The 20,794-nt window shown below is 51.0% G+C and overlaps 2 protein-coding genes across 2 annotated transcripts; one reads left to right on the forward strand and one right to left on the reverse strand.

Annotated features, from left to right (window-relative positions):
- Window positions 1–1,427: 1,427 nt before the first annotated feature.
- On the forward strand, window positions 1,428–14,903 carry RhoGAP15B (RhoGAP_ARAP and RA_ARAPs domain-containing protein RhoGAP15B). Its single transcript, XM_029111140.1, has 21 exons — window positions 1,428–1,483; window positions 5,053–5,263; window positions 5,737–5,954; window positions 6,174–6,295; window positions 9,861–10,121; window positions 10,246–10,418; window positions 10,967–11,094; window positions 11,239–11,349; window positions 11,432–11,536; window positions 11,711–11,772; window positions 11,892–11,959; window positions 12,095–12,246; window positions 12,342–12,427; window positions 12,514–12,592; window positions 12,684–12,840; window positions 12,941–13,089; window positions 13,243–13,377; window positions 13,470–14,065; window positions 14,237–14,380; window positions 14,568–14,687; window positions 14,793–14,903. The coding sequence occupies exons 2-21, from the start codon at window positions 5,079–5,081 to the stop codon at window positions 14,901–14,903; spliced, it is 3,162 nt and encodes a 1,053-aa protein (XP_028966973.1). The 5' UTR covers window positions 1,428–1,483; window positions 5,053–5,078.
- A 774-nt stretch (window positions 14,904–15,677) lies between these two features.
- Window positions 15,678–17,612, reverse strand: Ntmt (N-terminal methyltransferase). Its single transcript, XM_003742234.1, has 8 exons — window positions 17,552–17,612; window positions 17,260–17,432; window positions 17,070–17,165; window positions 16,914–16,985; window positions 16,727–16,804; window positions 16,453–16,525; window positions 16,136–16,280; window positions 15,678–15,951 (listed from the first exon to the last, which is right to left on the reverse strand). The coding sequence occupies exons 1-8, from the start codon at window positions 17,610–17,612 to the stop codon at window positions 15,864–15,866; spliced, it is 786 nt and encodes a 261-aa protein (XP_003742282.1). The 3' UTR covers window positions 15,678–15,863.
- Window positions 17,613–20,794: the final 3,182 nt, after the last annotated feature.

A 20,794-nucleotide genomic window follows, 5' to 3' on the forward strand; every position in this document is an offset into this window, starting at 1 on the left:
CTTTTAGAGCTCGAATTTTACGGGAATAGCCGAGGATCCGTCCGAGACTGCGAGCTCCAAGTGCCAATGCCGCCTCTCATTCGAGTCCCAGCCAAGAGTTCAGCGGAGCTCTTGGAGAGCGATTGTGTTCGCTTCTGCCCAGCCTCGGAACGGTTGTCCACATGCCATGGAATGAGTCGGGTGACGGTGGTACGGCATCGCTCAGTGACGATGACGGAAAGCCGAGAAGAGAATGGTATGACGTCGACCGGGGAATCGGTCAACTAGTGAGATCCAGCTCGCTCGCTCAAGATGAACGTCGAGTTTCTGATTATCGTTCGTAAGACAGTTCCACAGAGTCGACCGGTTGCCAGGGATCCTCGACGAAGTTCCGACTGGGATCGCGTTTCGCTCCGTGTCGGAGCTAATCTAAATTATATTTTGAGCAAACATTCTATCCTCGTCAAGTATGACGCAATTTTCAAGGAACCATCTGCATACGAAGGGTGCATGGTGAGCACTTCCATAACTTCGAGTCCTGGTAATCATCTCGATACTTTTCGGTGCGCGAAATCGGTACCTTTCGAGGGGAAGGTTTCATTTCTATCGAGAGAATCCCGGCTTAGGGGCGAGGCGGATGCCCGGCGTGGGTCTATGACGGGAGCCCGAAAAAACTCGTTCACGTCTATCGAATCGTTTGTAATGTCGCGCTCGCCACCACTCACGGAAATTCGCGATCGAGTCGATCCTCGATCATCAGTCGCTGGTGTCATCGGGACTGGCCCAGACGCCAAGGGCTTTACTCGCGAACGCGGATAGTTTTCCGTAGGATCAAGTTTGGATCGCTGTCCCTGAATCCCCTCTTGAGACACATTCTCCAAACTTCCGGCGGACTCTCGTCGAGTAAATGCGGAATTCGCTCTGAGCATGGTGACCTTCTGCCGTCTTCACTTTCGTGGAGAAAACTCATGCGCGAATTTCGGAAACAGCAGAACGACTCCCGTTCTCTTCGACTTCTCCCAGAGCAGCTGATCCTGAAGATAGCGATCTCATTCATTATCTGCCCTCCGAAATTGATTCCTTGACGTCTGATTGTGGGTGAGTAGTTGAGTAGTGAACGATCATCACCAGAGGAACTGTGAAAAGGAGGAGAGGGGGCCTCGTGAGCTCTGTCGTCTGCTGTGAGTACTGGCGCTTGCGCTGTTCAGCTCCGCGGCTGCTGCTGTTAGCGACCGTCGAGCAAGCAAGCGAGCGACAGCCGCCGCGATATTCTGCTGCTCACTAGCGCTGGCTGATGTATGTATACTCATCGGGCCGCTGACTGTAGAGGCACGGGCGCTCCTGTTCGCTTGTCCACTTCAAGCTGACTAGAGACGGCGCTCATTCGTCATGGATTTCTGTGAAAAAGTGATACCCGATCCTTAGTTGGTGATTCTGAACTCGAAAGGCAATATCAGTGAAGTGCAGATAGGGCTGGCTGGCCCAGGGCTGCGCTGAGGAACCGGTGAGTTCTTTTCGTCAGCGATTCTCCGAACCTATTTCGGAGAATCTCTTGTTGCGTGTCGTGATTTGGCGTGAGGAGACTTTCCGATCCAATATCAGGGTTTCTGATCTTCCGTCTTGAAATCGATTCGAAGTGAAGCTCAGTCCGGCGGAAACCGCCCAAACTGCGGTTCGAACTTGGGTCCGGACTCGGTCAGCTGATATCGATGCGGACTCCCAGCTGTCTCTTGGAAGGTTTCTCAAGTCTCGGATTAGATCAAGAGCCCTCCGCTCAGATAAGACGCGCAGAAGCTCAGATAAGAGGCGACGAACTTGAAAAAACTTCCCTTCAGTAGTTCATTTAATGGCTCTACCCTTTGTTTTTTCTCCACGCTGAACAATCGCTCTTTCGGTAGAACTCGAAGCATAAATGAGCGATTCAAGCGCTCGGCGAGGAGCGAAACTGACCAAAACTCGACGGCGGTCAGCTCCGCAAACATTAGAGAACTTGCTCTGTTGGAAGGCCGCTGTACCGAGCAAAGCTCCAAAAAGGTTTAAACGATTCATTCGCGGAGAGAAAAATTCCGTCCGTGGGATAGCAGCATGTCCATTGATGTTTTTCTCGGTCCGCTATACTCCCGTCAGATATTGGCCTGCGCGAATATTTATTCGAATTTCTGTACTATTCCTCCATTGCGATATGCGAATAGAACACGGGACATTAGTTTGTCTCCCCCAGAAGTTGACGGACCGCATAGACGTCAGATCGCGTGTGTTGTCGAAACTCATCGCTTCGACGAAGAATTTCGCCTCGCAGATTCCTCGAGGAGAGAAGTTTTTCCTCACGGCACTTACGCTGAGAATGTAGGTGAGAAAATATGAACTTCTCAGCTGCATTTTTCCGCCGCATCTCAAGCATGGAGAAGATTTTGTCAAGCTGTGCAATCCTCCGGAGCAGCTCGAGGATGGCATGCCCGATAAGTAGGTACTTGATGAGCTGTGTTAGATGGATCCGGAAACTTGCGGGGAATTCCGTACGAATGAAGTTTCTCTTCGTCCGTCGAGCGTGAATGCAAGATTAAGGCGGAGCTCGAACTTCCCTGAAGATGACATCACCGAAACGCAACAACAATTCACCGCAAACTCTGATTGCACGTCTAAGAGCGAAGACTGTTGTCTCACAGCCTCGGCAAGCGACGACTTCCGAGGGCTTTTCTGATGACCGCTCCGATATTCATTCCTTCCCTCGGGTAGAGGAAAAAGGTTTTTTTTTCGCTAAGTAGTGGCGAAATTTCCGACTCCCACTATTAAGGGTCCGCCAGGCTCAAACCATTCGAGCGTTTTCCGTTCCCCGTTGTACTCTGTTCGGAGCCAGGCTGATTGATCTTCGTGTTGCAATTATGCGACCCCTTATTTCCGAGGTTTAGGACTCCCCGCAATCGTTGATCGCTTCGTGGAGCTTCCGCGAGTCGTCTCGAAGAAAAGCGCACCCGCGAGGCGACCCCGCCGGGTGTCGCGGTCCGATTGCACTCGCGGTGTCGGAATCTCAAGAATCATTGAACCTCAAAATCTTTCGCCGGAACCGATGCGAAAAGTTGCAGAGACTCCATATCGAAGGCGAGAGTGTAGAGGTGAAGCTTTCAACGCGTCCTACTGACAAAGTTGTGAAAGTGACTGCAAATATAATTCGTCACTTGGATTTTGGAACGAAACGGATTATCCAGTGTTTACTCAAAGATCTATTTGGAAGAGACCGCTCGTGCGAGCCCGCCGACGTGAGTATGACTCCGACGCATTTTTTTTGTCTAGAAGCGGACGAGCAGACGAGAACAGCTTGGCGAACTCCCAGGCTGCGTGAAATCTCGTGGTGGCGGTACTCGTGACGCTTCTGCCAGTCATCATTGGTCTGCCAGCAATGCAGAAGAACAATTTCTGTGCGCTTTCCCCATCACGGTGTTGAGCGACGTCATCGGCCAATGCTGGGGTCGGATTCTATTATTATTGTGGCGGACGCACTCCCACTGACACGGAGTTGAACCGCGAGGGGTGAAAACACAAGATTTGAACTCGTAGAGATCACACGTGGAATGCGCTGCGCACGGTTGAATTGAGAGACGACTGGAGACTCCGAGTTGATCGGAGCTCTCCTGGAGATGACAACGGAAGAATTGAAAGAATCTCCGTGATGTCGATTGATAATGATGATACGGGAATTGAACCCGAAAATACAGGAAAAGAGTATCGAGTCCGCGAGATCGTGTCTCCGCGTGACTCTACGCGACGCTAACTGCTGGATTGGTGGTCGACGATGGCCCCCTGAAGATGGCTGCCACGTCGCTGCAACCGGAATACCTGGCAGTGTTCTCTGAAGGAGAACCAGCTGATGCTCTGCAAGCCGATCGAGACGGGTCTCTCACAAGCGCCACAAAGACTCAGGGTTTCCGAAGCGCGAGCTCATGTTCGAACTGCGGGCGATGCATAGCCTCCAAATCAGGGTTCGATCGGTCGCCATCCGACGGCTGACAAGTGATCGGTTCCTAGACGACGAACGTGTTCGCATGTGGCTGAAAACAAACAAGTCCGGTGATGGTTCAGAATCAATCGAGAACATCCTGCCGCTTCGATGTCTATTCAGTGGTCGCCGGAGACGGAATTCGCATTCCAATCTGGACACTGGACACTTCTTCAGCATCCCTTCCTCTTCTGAATGAATCATGGGGTCAGATTCCGCCGTGGCGATCTCCAGTATATACGTCGACGCCACTGCTGTGGGCTTACGCGCGCAGTTCGACATAATGTTCTCCAAAAAGGGAGTCAATGCTCTCTGGCGGAACGACGGCGACGGAATCGTTTTTTGCGTTCCCTCCGTGATACGCAGCTGCGTGGGATCTTGAAGTCATCAAGCCCCGGGGAGAACGGTCAACCGAGCCTTGCTCGTCCACTCAGACCATTATCAGCGTCCAGAGTATATGTGCGTAGATTCTGGCTTGTCACCGAAGATGGGATCGGGCTCCGAGATCACCATTCTGATCTTTATGAAATGAGCTCGATCCCTCAAGCCGCGTGGGAGACGAGCTCGTAGCCGCTTTCGAAATACAACGGGACACGAGACGTGAAGGAAAAACACACTCAGCGTTCCTTTCCGGTCCGAGCTTTGTCTCACGCGCTCTTCCGCAGAATCAATCGTACCGACTCCCATTCGGGAGTTGAGCCTTTTCCCAAGCATTCCTCAGACGGAGGCTCTCCTCGTGAAGTGATGGTATTTTTTGGGCGAGAACTCTGGGAAGTCTCCCCTCGGGTGGAAGAAATTGATTTGACGACGGCCGCGAGCGTGAGCTCATTCGTTGCTCGAGGTAGTCGTCCAGCCCGAGGGAAGTGTCTGTTTCGAGTTCCCGAGAGCATCCCGCTCCCCTTCGGGTGGATGCCAGCTTAGAATCCCAAGACCCGGCCGAGCGGACCGCGGTGCCTCAACTCCGCGCCGTGGGACTCTTCGTGGTGGAGACAAAGGAGGGAAAGGTTCCGCTTATCGGAGCAATGTCAACTATCATGCGAGAAGAGCGCACTAAGGAGTCCGAATACCGTCCCTTGCAGATATCCGCTCGGTCATACGATCCATAATGTCTGGACGGTCTGGGGAGATCTTCCATCCCGATCCTATCCCTCAAATTCCTACCTGCCCCGAGAAGCCGCTCGATCTGCTCGCGGAGATCGAACGAGAGTTGCCGTTTGTGTTGTTCCGACACGAACGACCATCGCAACAGAATCCCTGCTCCGAGAAATTCCGAGACACCGATTCGATAAGGTGAGTACGGCTCGGAGTGCCCTCCTCACGATGCAGCAGCAGCAGCAGCAGCGAGTCATGTCTCTTTCTTTCACGGCGCAACACTAACTGAGTCACTGCTTGACACTGGCCGCTAAGTCATTGCTCGAAAGGATGCCGTGGAGTTGGTCAGCATGTCTCAGTTGTACGCACCCGTTCATTCTCCGTTTATTATCTCCCTAACTCTGTCAGCGAGCTCGGTAGTGCTTTCGAAAAGTTTTTCTTCAACGATTGCGATGCGCTCGAAACGGAGGAGACATCCTTCAAGGTGGATTGCGAGAAAAGTGGGCCTTCTAGGGATCGCGGGTCGTCTCCTCCGTGGAAATGTCCAACGAATCCCTCTCTGATCGATGACAGAGTGTGCTGGAGCCCTTTAAGGGCCAAGGGGTCGCCTCTGCTCGTGAGTTGCTTCCGTGGAGACTTTGAAATTAACTCTCATGTTCATGCCGTCGTAGGTTCCTGAAACAGAATCGCCTATCCTGGTGGAACAGTCCCACGTCAAGATCTGACATGGATGATCTCGAACCACCTCAGAATATCTATGAAGTTGTTGAAGAAGAGTCCAAGGATTCGAAGCCACACCACTATGAAGACATTCCCGAAGAGTTCTTCCTACGGAAACGACAGGAGCAGCCGCAGCAGGAAGTGCATAAAGCTGTCGATCTAGAATCACGTAGGTGTACTCTACTCCACATCTGATGAGTGCCGCGCGCGTCTCTCACGTGCTCAATGGAGTTGTAGAGGTCGATTCGATCAATCATAAATAATTATAGACCTTATAATAATTATAGACGTGAAACTATCATACGTGAAATTATTATTCCCGGTTTGATTGTTTTTCTAACTTTGTCGTCGACCGGTTTTTCCGATCAAATTCCTCTCTCTCCCACAGGTTCCCCCGAGAGAGTGAAGCTTTCAGTGGCTACGAACCCGTTCCTGAACTCTAACTATGATATCCCGAGTGTGCCGGAAGTAGACCTGTTCCTCCAGAGTCAGGTGCGTCGTAAAGTTCATGCATGGCTTAGAGCAAATTCTGACGCTGCCGTCTGAAATTCGGCGCCGTTTCCGAGCTCTTTCTCTGTGAATCCCTTGTATCTTGGCAACAATGACTCACGTCGGAATTTCAGATCTATTCAGAAGTGGGTCATAAAAAGCTTGTTGCTCTCTGGATTGTTGTTTTCGTTGAGCTGACTCAATGGTTAGAGATTCACGGCTTTTCGATCCGAAACCCGATTTCATTCGATCACGACGGCTCATTGTAAGGGGCCTAAGGGAGTAGTTATCCAATTTGACAGTTCTGCGCGATCCCTCTGCTTGACAGAAAGTCCATAACTTGAACTCTCGGGGCCATGGGAGGGAACCGGCAGATTCGTCACTCATTATCCTGGGCAATAAGGAGCTGAGTAAATAAGTTTCGTTGTATCAAGGCAAACCATCCCAGCTCCTTCGTTACCAATCGTCACAATCGTAATCCGAGACACTATGGAGAGGAGTCACTTTTCAATTGCGCAGTCTATTCAATTTGAATAGCTTCCCTTGCTCCGCGAGCATCGAGATGAATTATTCAAACAACGCACATCCGCCGCTGCGAGCGACCGGGCGAACGAAAGTTCCCTGATCCACAATATTCTCCGATCTGTTTCCGTTATCGATGCAGCCCTCCAAATGAACAGATGTCACAAGTTTCGAAATTCCTCTGCAAAGCTCACTGTGTATTGGTCTCATCGACTCAAGTTCGCGCTGATTCCTGGATCCCAACGGCTCGATCCTTGGGAGTTTCAACCGACTGTTTCTCAGGTTCATCATTCCGATTTTTTTCGTTTGAATCCCAAACCGTATTGAGATCGATACATGTCAAGTACCCGACAGACCTTTATGCTTTGCGGAACACTGATTGCAGAGTTTCCATGCGTCATATTAATGCATGTTCCGAGGAGATCCCCGATTTCCTCCGTTATCTACTTCTATACAGCCTGGAGATCAGAGATTAGTCCCTTCTCGGAATATCCTATGAGCGAATGGTCGGGCAAGCGAGCCACCACCATGATTCATGTAAGCTGGCATTACTGGCACGTCTGAATCCGCTCGTCGCGCACCTCTCGGTGTTCCATCGATGTGCATGAAGGCCTGTTGCTGGTATCGTCACATGGGTCCACTCTCTGGACGCTAATCGTATCTCGGGTCTCCCGGGCCAAGTCAGAGAGAATACCTGTAAGTCGGCCACTATGCGTTGGGCCGCGAGAGAGCTGACGGATGTTTATTCCTTCGAGCGTGCGAGCAGGTTACTCGCTTGGTGGGGCCGGAAAAAAATCCGGAATCCAACTCGACGTTCCCTCAAGCGCCACAGTTGCCGCTGGCGTCGGCGTCATTGCCGTTCGCCTATACCCATGTGGGTTAAATATGGTGCTAAAAGCACAGGTGTTTTCAGTTCTGTTTACCGGAACGAGTCTGGCCCCTATCGCTTGTTGTGGATCGTTTCATGTGCGCTTCTCTCCAAAACTTGTTGTACTCGTTGATTCTACCGCCTCGGATTCAGATTGCAACCTAATTGTGTGACTGGAGCACGCGCTGCGCCGGTAACGGAGAAATTCCGAGTCGTAATTGTAGTGAATAAGCAAGATCGGACTGTCGAAGATTGAGGGCGACTGCTGCGCTCAATTATGCCTCCATGGCGTCCAACTCTCCGGGGTCGACTGACATACAGATCACTCGGCTTTGCGGAAGTCCAAGTTATTATGTTGCATCATGTTATGATAATCAGTGTGGAGGCTTCCTGCGGATCTTGTAGGGGTCTTGGCGGGGTTTTGTAGTTCCGGAGATGTTGTCCCCGAAAATCCTGATTCCGTCGATTACTGCAATGGCTCTAGAAAGCGAAAAGCTTCCCACGCATTCACTTTCTAATTGGTCAGTTGGGGCTCTCAGAGGACCATGGCTCTAGTTTCCTGATTCCCTCCTCACTGGTGCCGCTCACGGCTCGACCTCCGAGATCTTTTCTTGGGCGACTCGGAGGGGAACTCCGGGAGGGACACCATTGTTCGATAACTCATGGATCCTCATGGACCGAGGCGGTCCTCCGCCGCGCCTTATAGTTTCGAGGAGCTCACCGCGATCGTCTAACCTGAGTCTAACCGGCGAGAGGCATCCACAATTTCGTGGAAGGATTTTTTCCCCTCTCGAGAGCTACGTGCCGGGACCCATGACTTCCGCCTCAATTTACGATGTGAGTCTCCAGCAATAAGTCCCGGAATCGTATTCATCTAACTTGGGAAGGGCGTGCGATCGACAAGAGACGCCCATGCAGATCTCTCTGAATCTTAGCCGAAAGTGCGGTTATCTAACAACACCCGTGTCTCCCCCGCATCCACTGCATCCGTGGCTGAACGTATCCGTCAGGCGGCGATGATCCGCTCTGTTTCAGATATTGTAAACATCAACATTGTAGAAACGACAACAATTTCTATTAGCACGGTCGCCTTCATCCACAGCCGTCAGTCTATGATCTTCCGCGTTCTCCATCATCGGGTCTCGGGGAACCATCGAGCGCATGCCCGACGAGCATTTCGACGTCAATAAGCGGTGAGTGGATCAAGTCTGTCATTACCCATTGTTAGAACTAAGAGGGTCATCGACGGAGCGGGCAATGTAGTATCTCGACATTAGTCGGCAAATAAGCTTGATTTTCCGGGGATCCGTCGGCTGTGACTCCGATATCATCGCGCGGAGTTTGAATGGAGGAGCTCGCTGGTCTATCCTCTGAAGCAGAGGGAATAATCGAAGTGGCTCGCTCTTCCAGATGCCTTGGATGTGAGTCTTTCGGTAGACCACAGTTCAAACTACGACGTTCTTCAGAGCTCGCCGACCGGAAGTCCTCTCCGTGAAGAAGCGAATCATTATGATGTACCGGCGGAGCACTTCGCGACTACTCCACGGAAGGTCAGTGGAAACCTCCTCTCGACGATCCTGCATCGCCAGATCGGGATCCGAGAGCACTCTTCTTCAGTGAAGGGTCTCTGTCGATGCGACGAGTCTCGGTTTGGAGAGATGCTCATCGAATTCGCAATCGAGAAGCAGTTCAGGGAGAAGTTTCGTTCTCGGCAATGCCCCCGAATACGATTGGCCATGGAGATTTCTAAGGACCCAGGCCTTTGCCCACATGCCCATATGCAGCTTTACTGGAAATGAAAGATTTCTCATTCTCTGCCGACGAATCCGACAGATATCACTTCGAAGCGAGACTCGTTTCACCGGAAGTTACCCTTTACCCGTGAGATGCTCATAGAATGTATGGAAATCGGCGTTGTTCGTCGAGGGGCACTGTCAATGCGTTATTTGATTCCTAGGTGACATCTGCTTGGAGAGAAGTCCCTATGGATTCCTATAGTACGTTCCCTCGGTCGAGACGAGACGCTAATGGGACCGAGCAGGATGTCGGAGCCGATGTGATAGTGAGTCAGTCGTGTGAATATCTCCCCATTTATGTCTTATACAAGAATGAGGCATCCATGCTGCCTACAAGGATAGCCCCGGAGCTTTCGTTGTATTGGGAGTTGGCCTCTGAAGATTTTATATTATCAAGCAGCCGACACCGTCCGCATCTACGCTGTTTGACTCGCTCGGTTCCACAACAAACACTTACGACGTACCGTGTCGACCGGAATCAGTTTCTGATCGATCGGATTTCTTGTCGATTCTGTCGGAAACTGTATACGACATTCCACTGTCAGTGCCCCCACCGTCGAGCCCACCACCCCCTCCGCCCCTCCAGGAGGAGCCCCCGAGGATGCGGAGTCCTCCACCGGTGCCGATGAGACCTTCGACGTCGCCTCAAAACAGACCGGAGGTGAGTTCCCCCGTCGCTTCCTTTCCCGGAAATCTCTCTGAGATTTGGGGAATCATCTCTACGGATATATGCGACGGCGCGGGGGTGAGCGTGACTGAGGAGAGAGAGCCGTTCTACTCCACAGCTGAGCCCGAAGACCAGACCGCCTCCAGTCCCTGCGCCCAGACAGAAAATTCCTCCCCCTCTGCCGCCGAAGCAAGAATCTACACCACCTCGATCCCGACTATCAGAGCACCGGAAGTTTTCCCTACAACCGACGCCGTCAGGATCCCCGCCGATCAAAGAATCCCTTCTAAGGTTCGTGTTTTAGCGCTTGAAGTTCTCTAAATCGACGACACCTCCTTTCTCGCCCCGTCCCGTCCTCTCGAGCTCCGGTCATGTTGGCCGTCATCCGATCAAGAGAGTATAGCGGGGGGAACGAGGATAGCTACCCTGAGAATGTCTGGAGCGGGAGCTCCGCGCTCGGCGTTGACCTCGAATATCCTCAACACCCACCATGCCGCAATTTTATCCCTGTCTACCTGACCTACATCTTTATAATCCTCACTCCCTGCATATCCAAATTATATCGTAACTCGGCCTCGTATTGCGGGCATGTTGAGTCGTCTCGGTGTCTAAGCCAGAGCCACCATTCCCTTGCAGAAAATGGTAGAGTTCAATCGATAAGTAAACCTCTCCTCATAACACTACATGAATGCTCTCACAATGGATCTGCGTGATGCATGTAGTCCGTATTAATTCTTATAAGGCGTGGCCTCGCGGTAGATTCGCCGGAATCACGATCGATTTCGGACCGGGCGACCGTAGAAGACGCCTGCCGTTGAGTGTGAACATTCGCTTTCCAGGGAAAGCGGGACATCTCTGACTTCTTGGTATCTCGATACAAACCAGATCCGAAACTGTGATATTCCCCACAGAGAGCTTACGGGTAGTTCCGAAGAGAGCGAACCCAGTTCCATACCCACAATGCCGAGTAAGTGACGCTGATGAATCACGCACAATCATAGGTTCATATATACAGTGCCCGCCCCAATAAGCCTCCTGTCTATTCCAACACGCGCCTTTCGGCAGTCGCATTGGATGAGCCTCCTGAGAATGTTGTAAACAAATTTTTAAGGTATAACCCCCACGAAAACTCCGATAAAGTCCCAGAGCATGTCTCAGAAGGGCGGGTCGAAGCGAATCACGATAGCAATAAAGACCGTGTCGAATCACTTCAAGAGAAAAAGTGAGTCCCGTCTGTTTTTTTCCGGAAACTCGATTTAACTCAAGTGTTTCCGAGGTCACGTCATTCTCAATTCCATGAACAGCGAGTATTCCCGTGACGACATCTTCTGAGAGTTGGGATTCGAACTCGGCAGACAGCGACACGGCTGATGGGGTCACGATCTACTTCAGCAGTGATGGCCGTAAAGGTACCCATAGAAACTGAACACCATCGTCTCATATAATCGTTTTTCGAGCGCCGCTTCCGGGTGTCAGCAGACCGCCTATGACAACTCGGGAGCGGCCCCGTTTGAATAACCCGACAGAGACACGATTCGTCGCCGAGAATCCGAATCCTAATCTCGGTCTATCTTCATTCACAGATTACAATAAACGTATCTGCGTTATCAGCGACGGAACCTTGAAGTTCTACGACGTGGAAGCGGTTAGTTCATTGTCATCGATTCAGCTGAAGGATGATCGCTCCTCTAATTGAGCAATACGTCCGGACGATTGCCTTTCCCTTTGACCCACGCGAAAGTCTAAAGAATCAACCTCTTGCAGTCGTCCAGTCCCTCTTTGTGTCTCTGCTGCGATGATATCACCCTCATGCTCGCCAGGCGAGATATCTAGTGAGTCTTCCCGGCCCCCTCCTACTTCAGCCTTCGACCTGACGATCGACGGACTCAGTCAGAAATATACACAATCGAACGAGCTGAGTTTCCATGGGATCGAGACCTATTCTCACACTCCGTGGATTTTTTCAGTCCTTCATCGAAAAGTATACCGACTCTGTTCCTGGTGGATATTAGAGGAGGCAGCACGACGCGCTCACTGGGATTCACATCGGCGATCGAGAGAGCAGAATTCCTACGGCGGGTCAATCAATGGTTCAATCCACAGAGTCTCAAACTTCAGGGTGCGCTGTGATCTGACTTTCTCCCGAATGGGGTTCTCCGAGAGCATTCGCTCGTCGGCATTCCTTGTAAATGAATTAATCCGTCGACTTCACAGGAGAAGTTTGGGCATCCGGTGTTCTCACCTGCAGATCGTCAGCATCCGGGGACTGGCAAAATGTCAAAGCTGTGTTGCATGGAAAGGTCAGTTTCATTCCATAGATTCCTCTCGATTCTCCATAACATTTCCGAGGGAGGTCATCTCTCAGACGAATGGAAATGTTCTCTAGGAATTCTCACCGTTCGTTCTCGGGAACGACAACGAGCCCGGTGTTCCCGGAATCGACCTGAGGAAAGCAATGCTCGTCGGTAAGGATCCGAGAGGACTGTCAGATAGAATCTTATATGATTCGGTTTTTTTTTCCGAATTCAGTGCGAGAGAATATCGTTCCGGTTTCAGACTGGACCTCTAGTGAAGAGGGGCAGGAGAAAACTTTCCATATCGTACTTCCCTGTCGCACGATCTACCTCCGTGGTCCATCGACAAACGAAACCAATGCCTGGTTCGAGCTTCTCTCGAAAACTCACAGCACATATCTGGATAAATCCCTCTTGAGGTGAGCTAGCTCCGTCGATTGTGTCTCCTCTGACGATTCTCTCCCTTGCGAACCTCTCTCGGAAGTTCCGTAATTGAGCTAGTCTGTCTGGCGATTCCAGCGAACAATATCTCAACAACGATAATGTTCCTCTGGCTATCGAGAAATGCGTGAACTTCGTGTCCGCCCACGGCTCTGACACGACTGGCGTCTATCGTCTGGCGGGATCCCATGGCAAGATCGAGCGTCTCGTCGATTCTCTCAAGAAAAGTGAGTCATGACTTTTTTTCTGCGAAGCAGCTCGGAACCAGATATTTAGTTCCCTCATCGATAGGAAAGCATGAATGATTTTCGAGTGAGGAAAGCCCAAGAATTCCTCGATTCCTTGGGAAGGGATCGTCGCTTAAAAATAATATTTCGCAGATGCTTGGGACGTGCATTTAGTGCCTGAAGCATATTCCACTCACGACGTCGCGAACGCACTGAAACGCTTCCTGAGAACTTTCGACGACTGTTTACTCACTCAACGACTCTACGATCAGTGGATGCAATGCTCAAGTACGTGGACTCCGGAGAAATAAAACTCCGGCGAGTGAATCGCCAACACCGTCAGTTTCATTCTTCACTGATCTCTCTCAATAACTCTTCAGAAATGGAAAGTCTCGACGAAAGATTGCCGCGCCTCAAAGACCTCATATCGGAGCTGCCCCTCGTAGAACACTCCACTCTGCGGTTCCTCTGCTCGCATCTCAAAGCTATCGCCGACAGATCGGATATAAACTGCATGACCGTCGCGAATCTGGCCGCGATCTTCGGACCAACGATCCTGTACAAGCAGTCATGCCAAGCTTACCTCGAAAGAGATCCGTCTCTGAGTCCGACCACGTCTATGGCCGAAACCAACGCCGGTATGGCCGTCGCAGCCGACCTCCTGGGCAACTTCTGTTTTCTGTTCGATGTCTCGCAGGAGGTTGTTGAGAAAGAACGAGAGATCCAGAAATTGATTGCGGAGATGCGAGAAGCGCGCGTGGCTCAACGACCCGCGGGGGACATCCTCGTTGGAGTTTACGTCTATAACAAGGAATGGGGTCGGTGCATAAATGTCAAACTCACTCCGACTATGACAGCGGCGGAGCTCTGCAAACTCGTCCGCAGTCAACTCAAGCTCGTCGATTCTGTCTCGAGTCTCGCTGTGTTCGAAGTCATCTGCGATTCGCAGCTCGAACGACCTCTTCATTTCACGGAGGTAGGATAGTCTTATCTATAATTGAAAGAAAACGCACCGAAACGTGCTCGGTGAATCCCGCCTGAAAGTCTCGCGGAGTTTAACCGACGACGGAGCTCGATACGCTCTTCGGAGAGCTATTCCTAATTACCTAATTCCGTCACCTTAATGTTTTTCCCCAACCAAACGCAGTCGGTGTTCGTGGCTGTTCTCCAATGGACCGGTTGGGACCCAGCTTTTGCAAAGGAGAACTACCTCCTTGTCAAGCGCAACTTCGTATACGAGGACGTCGTCAACTTCCTCAACATGAAGGAACCTCTTTCAAACTTCTCTGAGGTGAGCCGTCAGCCAAGAGAGACCTCTAATTCGAGATCCCGAGAAAAAGAAAACCCCGATCTTGGCGACAGAATAAATATCCGCGATGAGAATTTCTTCTTGTACAATCTTTCCCGAGAAGTTTCTCAGGAAGAGCTATTCATCACAACTGTCCTGTAACTTCAGTTCATTCTCTTTCCGGATGCAGGTGAAATTCGCCGAAGCTTCCACGAAGTCCTTCAAAAAGGTCTCCATGGAATTCGCCAAATCGGCAGTCCAACTCGTCAAGGACCGCAAGGAGAAAGACAGAGAAAAAACGGTTCTGAAAGTAAGTTGCCGCATCAAACGTCGACAGGACATGAAGCCACCGAGCGAGTTCCCCCTCCAGACCTCCTCGAGTACCCTGCTCAATATGGATTCTCTTGTCTTTCAGGAATGGCGCGTCGAGGACATCTCTGTGTACGTAGGCCGTGAGACGAATCGGAAAGCTCCCGCGGAACTCTGTCTCGCTTTCGTCCCGAGAAACGAAGACGTCCGCAAGTGAGTGCCACTCAGACCTTGTTATACCCGTCGGTTTCAGGTTGTGGACCAAGATGGTTGCGAGTTTGCGCTATGCATAATCTGTTCCTGGTTTCTAGGAGTAGGGATCGACCGTTCCTGTGTCACACACTTCTGCTACCGTCTCAAGTGTGTCGCACCTCATGGCTGGCGTCGGTGCTCTGCGCGCGTCACACTTCCTTAATACCGCCAGAAGAGGAGCTCCCCGACCTGCTCACCATGTAGGACTTCTAAATGTGTGGCGATGATGTTGAAGTCGGCCTCTGGTTCCTGAATTCCGAGAATGATACCGGAACAATATCCAGCTGGTCTCAGCGCCGCAATGCCGAAAATGTCTTTCGTGTGATTTTCTGTTCGACTCTGTCAGATCTGGTAGTTGCTCCTCGATTTCCTCATCTCTATCGACTCAACGTTCCGACCTCCTCGCATTCCATCAGAGAGATCGACCTTCAAGCGGATGAACGTGATCTTGTATATATGAATCGGGGAAGGGATGAATCGGGACGGGTCCCGATAATTTGTGTAAATAACTTGACATAGAGGTTAAAAGAGACATCTACTTGAAGCATGTAAAAGTCATTTGGATGAAACTGTTTTCATATAGGTACTTCACAAAGTATTCTATTTTAGGAATCGGTTATTGCTTTATGAGTTGTTTTATCGGAGAGGCACGAGACGACAACTTGAATAAATTGGTGATCCTCTCGAGCTGTAGAGCCGGAGACGCCCAAGCATGATAACGATCAAGATCAGCTTATCCTTCGTTCGTCATTTTTATTATTTTTCACCTCGATTTGCGATGACTGATAACGCACCTCCTTGTGTGGAAATATATCATTTTTACATTCCATTCGAGATGTTTCCCCTCATCGTCGAAGGCAATTGCGGGCGGGATGTGCGAGTCAAGGATGGCTTGACGTCTTGTGACAGAATCGACGAGCTCTCCTCACAACGATCCCGGGTCCTTCCCTTGCTTCTCGGCCATTTTCGGTTTCAGAGCAAACATCTTCACCTCGTAGAGACCCTTCGGGAAACTGAAGCATAGAAAAGTCGGTGGGGTCATTTCTCGAGCCGGGGAGACGAGGCTTATTCTATTTTTCTTTTATCTCTCCATCCACCATCGAGAACGCTCCATCCCAACTGAGTCCTTCCGATCTAATTCAAGACCCACGATCGACAAGATAGGGCAGTCCGCCCGGGCTCGAAGGGAAACCTTACCGGATTTGCTTGCGCTCCCCGACCAATCTCAGGTTGGCTTTCTTGAAGATGTCTAAGAACAGGGCCCTCGGTCTCGTTACCGAGGAGTCTTGGTTATCCATTTCCACCACAGTAGAGGATAGGTTATCTTTTATGCAGATCAAGCCTGAAATACGGGAGAACATTAGGCGACAGACTGACGAATAAATCATTCGCTACAACGAGTGTCAGGGCCGGAACTCTACTGGTTCAATAGGAGGTTCACTCGCGAACTAATCTTTCAATTCCAAAATTTAACTACGAAAGAGGCGATCCCGAGATCCAGAGCCATCCCCTACCATTGGTCTTCAGTCCGGTCGTGGCTCTCCGGAGGAATTCCACAAAATCTTTGTCGGTCAAATGACCTGACACCTGAGCACGGAGAAGAAAGAAGAGTTGAATGATTGATCTCCGCCTTGCTTAGATGCATATATGAAAGTAAACAAGATAGTTATTCGTGTCTTGGTGTTCGCTGGCGCTCGACAGCTGATATCCCGCCGCCGAAGCGCCCGCGAATTTCGGCATAGATATGCGAACACGAAGCGGAAATTCGGGAAAACCGACGCGGCTCACCCATTGCAGCCATATCACATCGTAGCGCTCACGCTCCGGACTGAAGGACTGCAGGCCTTCACAGATTTTACGCGCCACCTTCAAGAAACGCCGAGAAGAGTTCGTCAATCCACTGCGTTCTCGTGTGATTAATTGAGGAGATATGATGGGAGAGTTTCTTTTCCTCTCTTTTTCTAAAGAAACTCACCCGTTGCTTCTTCTCGCCGAGATAATCGTCAGCCGAGTCCAAGAATTTCTGATTTTGCTCCAGCATGTCAACCTGTGGAGTCGGAAAAGGAGCTCGATCGATCTTCTCCATTCAGGAGTCCCTAAAGTTCAATGTCGTCCAGGAGAGAACCCTCACCTCCTCGAAGAGATCCGTCAGCAGTAATTTGGAGACTCGACCGATACCGGCGCCACAATCAAGTGCTCGGGAGTGACCCGTGGGGCCGTTCTTCTTCTGCAACCAAGGCGATAAATCGGATGATTCATTAGATTGGGCCTCGAGGTTAGCAGACACGGGAGATCCATGACAATTCCGTAGTTAAGCTCACGTTGAGAAACTCCGAAAGGAACCGTTTGCTGGCTCCGACATCGATCTCTGAAATCTGTTCGAAACCGCCCAACATGCCCTGAACAGTGGGCTCGATTCCTTCCCAGTACTTGGCTCCATCCGTGTAGAATGACGCCCGATTCTGATTTGCGACGTAAGGCGCGGGGAATTCGTCTGTGGAAGAGGAGTCGAGGAAAATTTATATCTGTGGAGACTTTCGGGTCTAAATACGGAGTACCCGACATCGACGAGCCAACAACGTCGACATTCTCCGGAACATCCAGTGTCCGTACCTCGAGGGCCCTGAAGCTCTTCCGGAGCGGTCTCCATATCTCGGTTCGGCTCGGAATCCATCATATATAAACTCCGCTGTTCCCTCCGTGATCATGAGTTCATCTCATCAGTGAAGCACTCCTGAACTCATTGTGCCTGCGCGAGCGAAGAAGACTCGAGCGCCGGCGGACGGACCTCTTTCCCGCACCGCCTAGTCCTTGTCACTCTTGATCTCGCTGACGCTCGATCGCCTTTAGGATTTGTAGATCGCCTCACAAAGGATTCAATTCAATGAACATTCTTCTCGACGCCGAGCGGTCGGATCGAATCGAGCAAGAGAATTTCACTGACTGAGAGCAATCCGGTGTTCGTGGAGGCGATCGTCTGCTAACCGCAATAAACAAGCGAGCGGCTCAAAGAGCGTAGAGCGCTGGTTCTCCGCTCGGGACGGTTTTCGCGCGGGCTGCTGTAGCCGGCTCTGGCCTTATCGAACCTGAATCAATGATCGCACTCCGCATGATTGCGGGAAGAAATTATCGTACGCTAATACAAGGAGTTGGATGCGTTGAGGGGGCTGGCCGACGCTGACGCAGTACTTCGCCGCGAACCCCATGCAAGTCCGCAGATTGCTTTCACTTTGAGCAGACGGGACCGGCGGTACAGACCCGGAGAGATCACTGCTCCTGAACCCGACTGAATAGAATCCACCTAATTGCAATCCATCGAGTCGACGATTCCGCCTCATGATCCCGGAGCTCGTCATTGGCGATCAAGCGGGACGCCCCGGGCTCTCTTCCCTCCCGGAGAAAGATTTGGGGCGATACCGGCCGGCGTATCGTTGAACATCAAACCTGATTGAGTGCATGACTTATAATCCTTCTGGAACCGAAGACTAACGCAGGATGGAGGAGTCGGGAAGATTCACCCGGAAACAATCATTGTATATTATACCATATTCGTGATGCATTTAGTAGTGAAGTATTCTCCCTCTATATAAATATTGCTAGAGCACTTCTCCGCATTTGAATCAGAGACCCGATAGGTTCTCCCGTCATTGCGTTGAATCATCGTTGTCCTCGTCATTCTCCTCGGGACTGTTTTGATGCATCTGATCGGAGGCTCGTGTGTCACGGGTCTGTGGAGAAGGAAATTCAGACATATCGGAGTCTGGCTGAGACCGAGTACAAGCGATCAAGTCTGGAATCAATCTCCGCAGTGTTCGAAGAATCCTCGAAGAAGCTCGAGAGAAACATGAGAGAAAACTTACCGCTCTGTTTGAGACTTTACCGCCGGTATCCGTCGGGGTCGAATGGGGAGCTTGACCAATGGGCTTGACGCCGACCGAAGCGGACTTCTTCGATGTCGGCTGAGCAGTTTTTTTTCTCATCTTTGCGAATTGCTCATCGGTGACGCACTGCAGTCACGGCATCGAACGAATCGAAATGAGCCTCAGGGGTGAAGCCCTCATTCTGGTCATTCAAGGGACAGACGGATAAGACCCTACCTCCGATAGGTCAATACCCAAGAGTTCTTCTACTTCTCTCAAGCTTATGGAGTGATCTCTGCACGAAACGCCATCGCAAGGAGCCTTTCCGGCCTTGAACAATTTCGGATGTACACAGCAGGGCTTGCCATGGGGCACGGCGCTAGAGGCCCGTGCGCTAGCGTCGAATTTCACGCGTCGCTCTTGACACGTCGAGGGGCTCTTTGCCGGCGCGTCCGGACTGACAGGGGTGACCTTCTGCGTTCGAGGAAAAAAAAGCTTCCGTCAAGAAGCTTTTTTAATTAGGAAAGGAGCGTACATATCTAATTGGAGACATCTGCTAAGCGTATGCGAATTTCGAACCGTGGCTTCTCGCCGTGGGGGCCAGAACCTCAGGAGCTTCAGACGCTCTGCCAGGGCTCGGACCTTATCTTCGCGCCCCAACGGCTTTCGGGCCTCGTCATCCCCATGGGCGACTTCGGTTACGGGCTTAGAAGTTTTCGCGAGGGATTTTGGATCACCTGGTATCGAGCAACAGCAGTCCGCTTTCATTTTGCCTTTGTTCTCGTTATCTATGGTGTCGGGGAACCAGGAGACTCGCGGCGAATGTGCCTGCAGATCTTATCACGAATTATTCAGATTCTCTAGTTCGGCATCGGAGACGCTCGTCTCCGGTTACCTTCCGTGTCTCGAGCTATCTTAGCCGGAGTCGATCAGGGGATATTCAGGATCGAGTATCTTCCGGGGGCCTCACCTTGAGAGTTTCTTTTTTCTCTCGAATGTCGCTTCGTGTTGGGAGCGCCGGCGCCTTGAGAATCAGTCGTAGTGTGGGATGGAGGCTCATCTTCGGTCGCGCCGCTTGCGCATCCTTCGGTATGCCGACGAACTTCACAGCTTTCTGTCTCGGTTTCATCTTGATGATAACCGTTTCAGGGGAGCGGGCTTCGGTCGGCCACAAAAGACCAAAAAATCGTAGACTGAGCAGTCTGAGCAGTTCACACTCGCCCAAAAAAGTTCGTTGTTTTCGTAAAAACGAGCTCACACGTCCGGAAGGTGTACATTTACTCGAAGCTTCTCCAAATCGATAGTTTCCTTGGAGGGACGGGCTCGGAGCGCTACAACCATGGCGAAAAATTCAAGCCAGTGCGCAACGCGAGCCTCGGCCTTCTTGCGCCAAGAACTGATGGTGGATTTCACAATCATCAATGATCCTAGCGAGAGTCTTCGTCAAGCCTAGATGCGCTCCGATCTTATCTATCGACCTTTTCCTCTTCTGCTGAGGGAATCCATTCGGAAATCGTCCGGAAGCATCGATACATTGAGCAGTGTTTTGAGAGACGACATCATCTCCACCTTTTCCGTAAGGCTGCCATGCAATTTCACGTTCGGAAACGGGCGCATCCCTAGCTGCAGAGGACACGCAGACCTCGCGCTGACTGTGCTTTGGTCAGCGCTTGGCGGGAGTGTTTGAGGCTCCCCCAGTCCAGAATCCTCCCCTTTTGGAACTCATCGAGCTGCATCATGAGTTGTTTGATAACTTTCTGGTCGCATTTGTCGCCTGATCCACGCCCAAGTCTCGTTCTCGGCCTAGAAGATGCAACGGGAATGTTAATATCTTACATCTACGGCATTCCGAGAATAAACACTGCGTTTTTCTCCGTGATGTATCTTGGTACGACAAAGAATACCGCTCCACAGAAAGTTGATTTGGATTGTCATAATAGTCGGAGCTCAAATTCTATCGAAGGACAGATAATACGAAGCGGATAACTTACATTAT

The sequence above is a fragment of the Galendromus occidentalis genome, unplaced genomic scaffold (assembly GCF_000255335.2).
Source record: "Galendromus occidentalis unplaced genomic scaffold, Mocc_1.1 scf7180000077356, whole genome shotgun sequence".
Lineage (NCBI taxonomy): Eukaryota > Metazoa > Arthropoda > Arachnida > Mesostigmata > Phytoseiidae > Galendromus > Galendromus occidentalis.

Excerpts from the sequence above, each read along its gene's own strand:
- RhoGAP15B (XM_029111140.1), top strand. The coding sequence starts at position 5,079 with ATGTCTGGACGGTCTGGGGAGATCTTCCATCCCGATCCTATCCCTCAA. Across the intron at positions 11,537-11,710 it reads CAGCAGTGATGGCCGTAAAG|ATTACAATAAACGTATCTGC; the intron begins GTACCCATAGAA and ends CTTCATTCACAG. Across the intron at positions 11,773-11,891 it reads AGTTCTACGACGTGGAAGCG|TCGTCCAGTCCCTCTTTGTG; the intron begins GTTAGTTCATTG and ends AACCTCTTGCAG.
- Ntmt (XM_003742234.1), bottom strand. The coding sequence starts at position 17,612 with ATGGATTCCGAGCCGAACCGAGATATGGAGACCGCTCCGGAAGAGCTT. Across the intron at positions 16,526-16,726 it reads ATGTGATATGGCTGCAATGG|GTGTCAGGTCATTTGACCGA; the intron begins GTGAGCCGCGTC and ends CTCCGTGCTCAG. Across the intron at positions 16,281-16,452 it reads GACCGGACTGAAGACCAATG|GCTTGATCTGCATAAAAGAT; the intron begins GTAGGGGATGGC and ends CCCGTATTTCAG.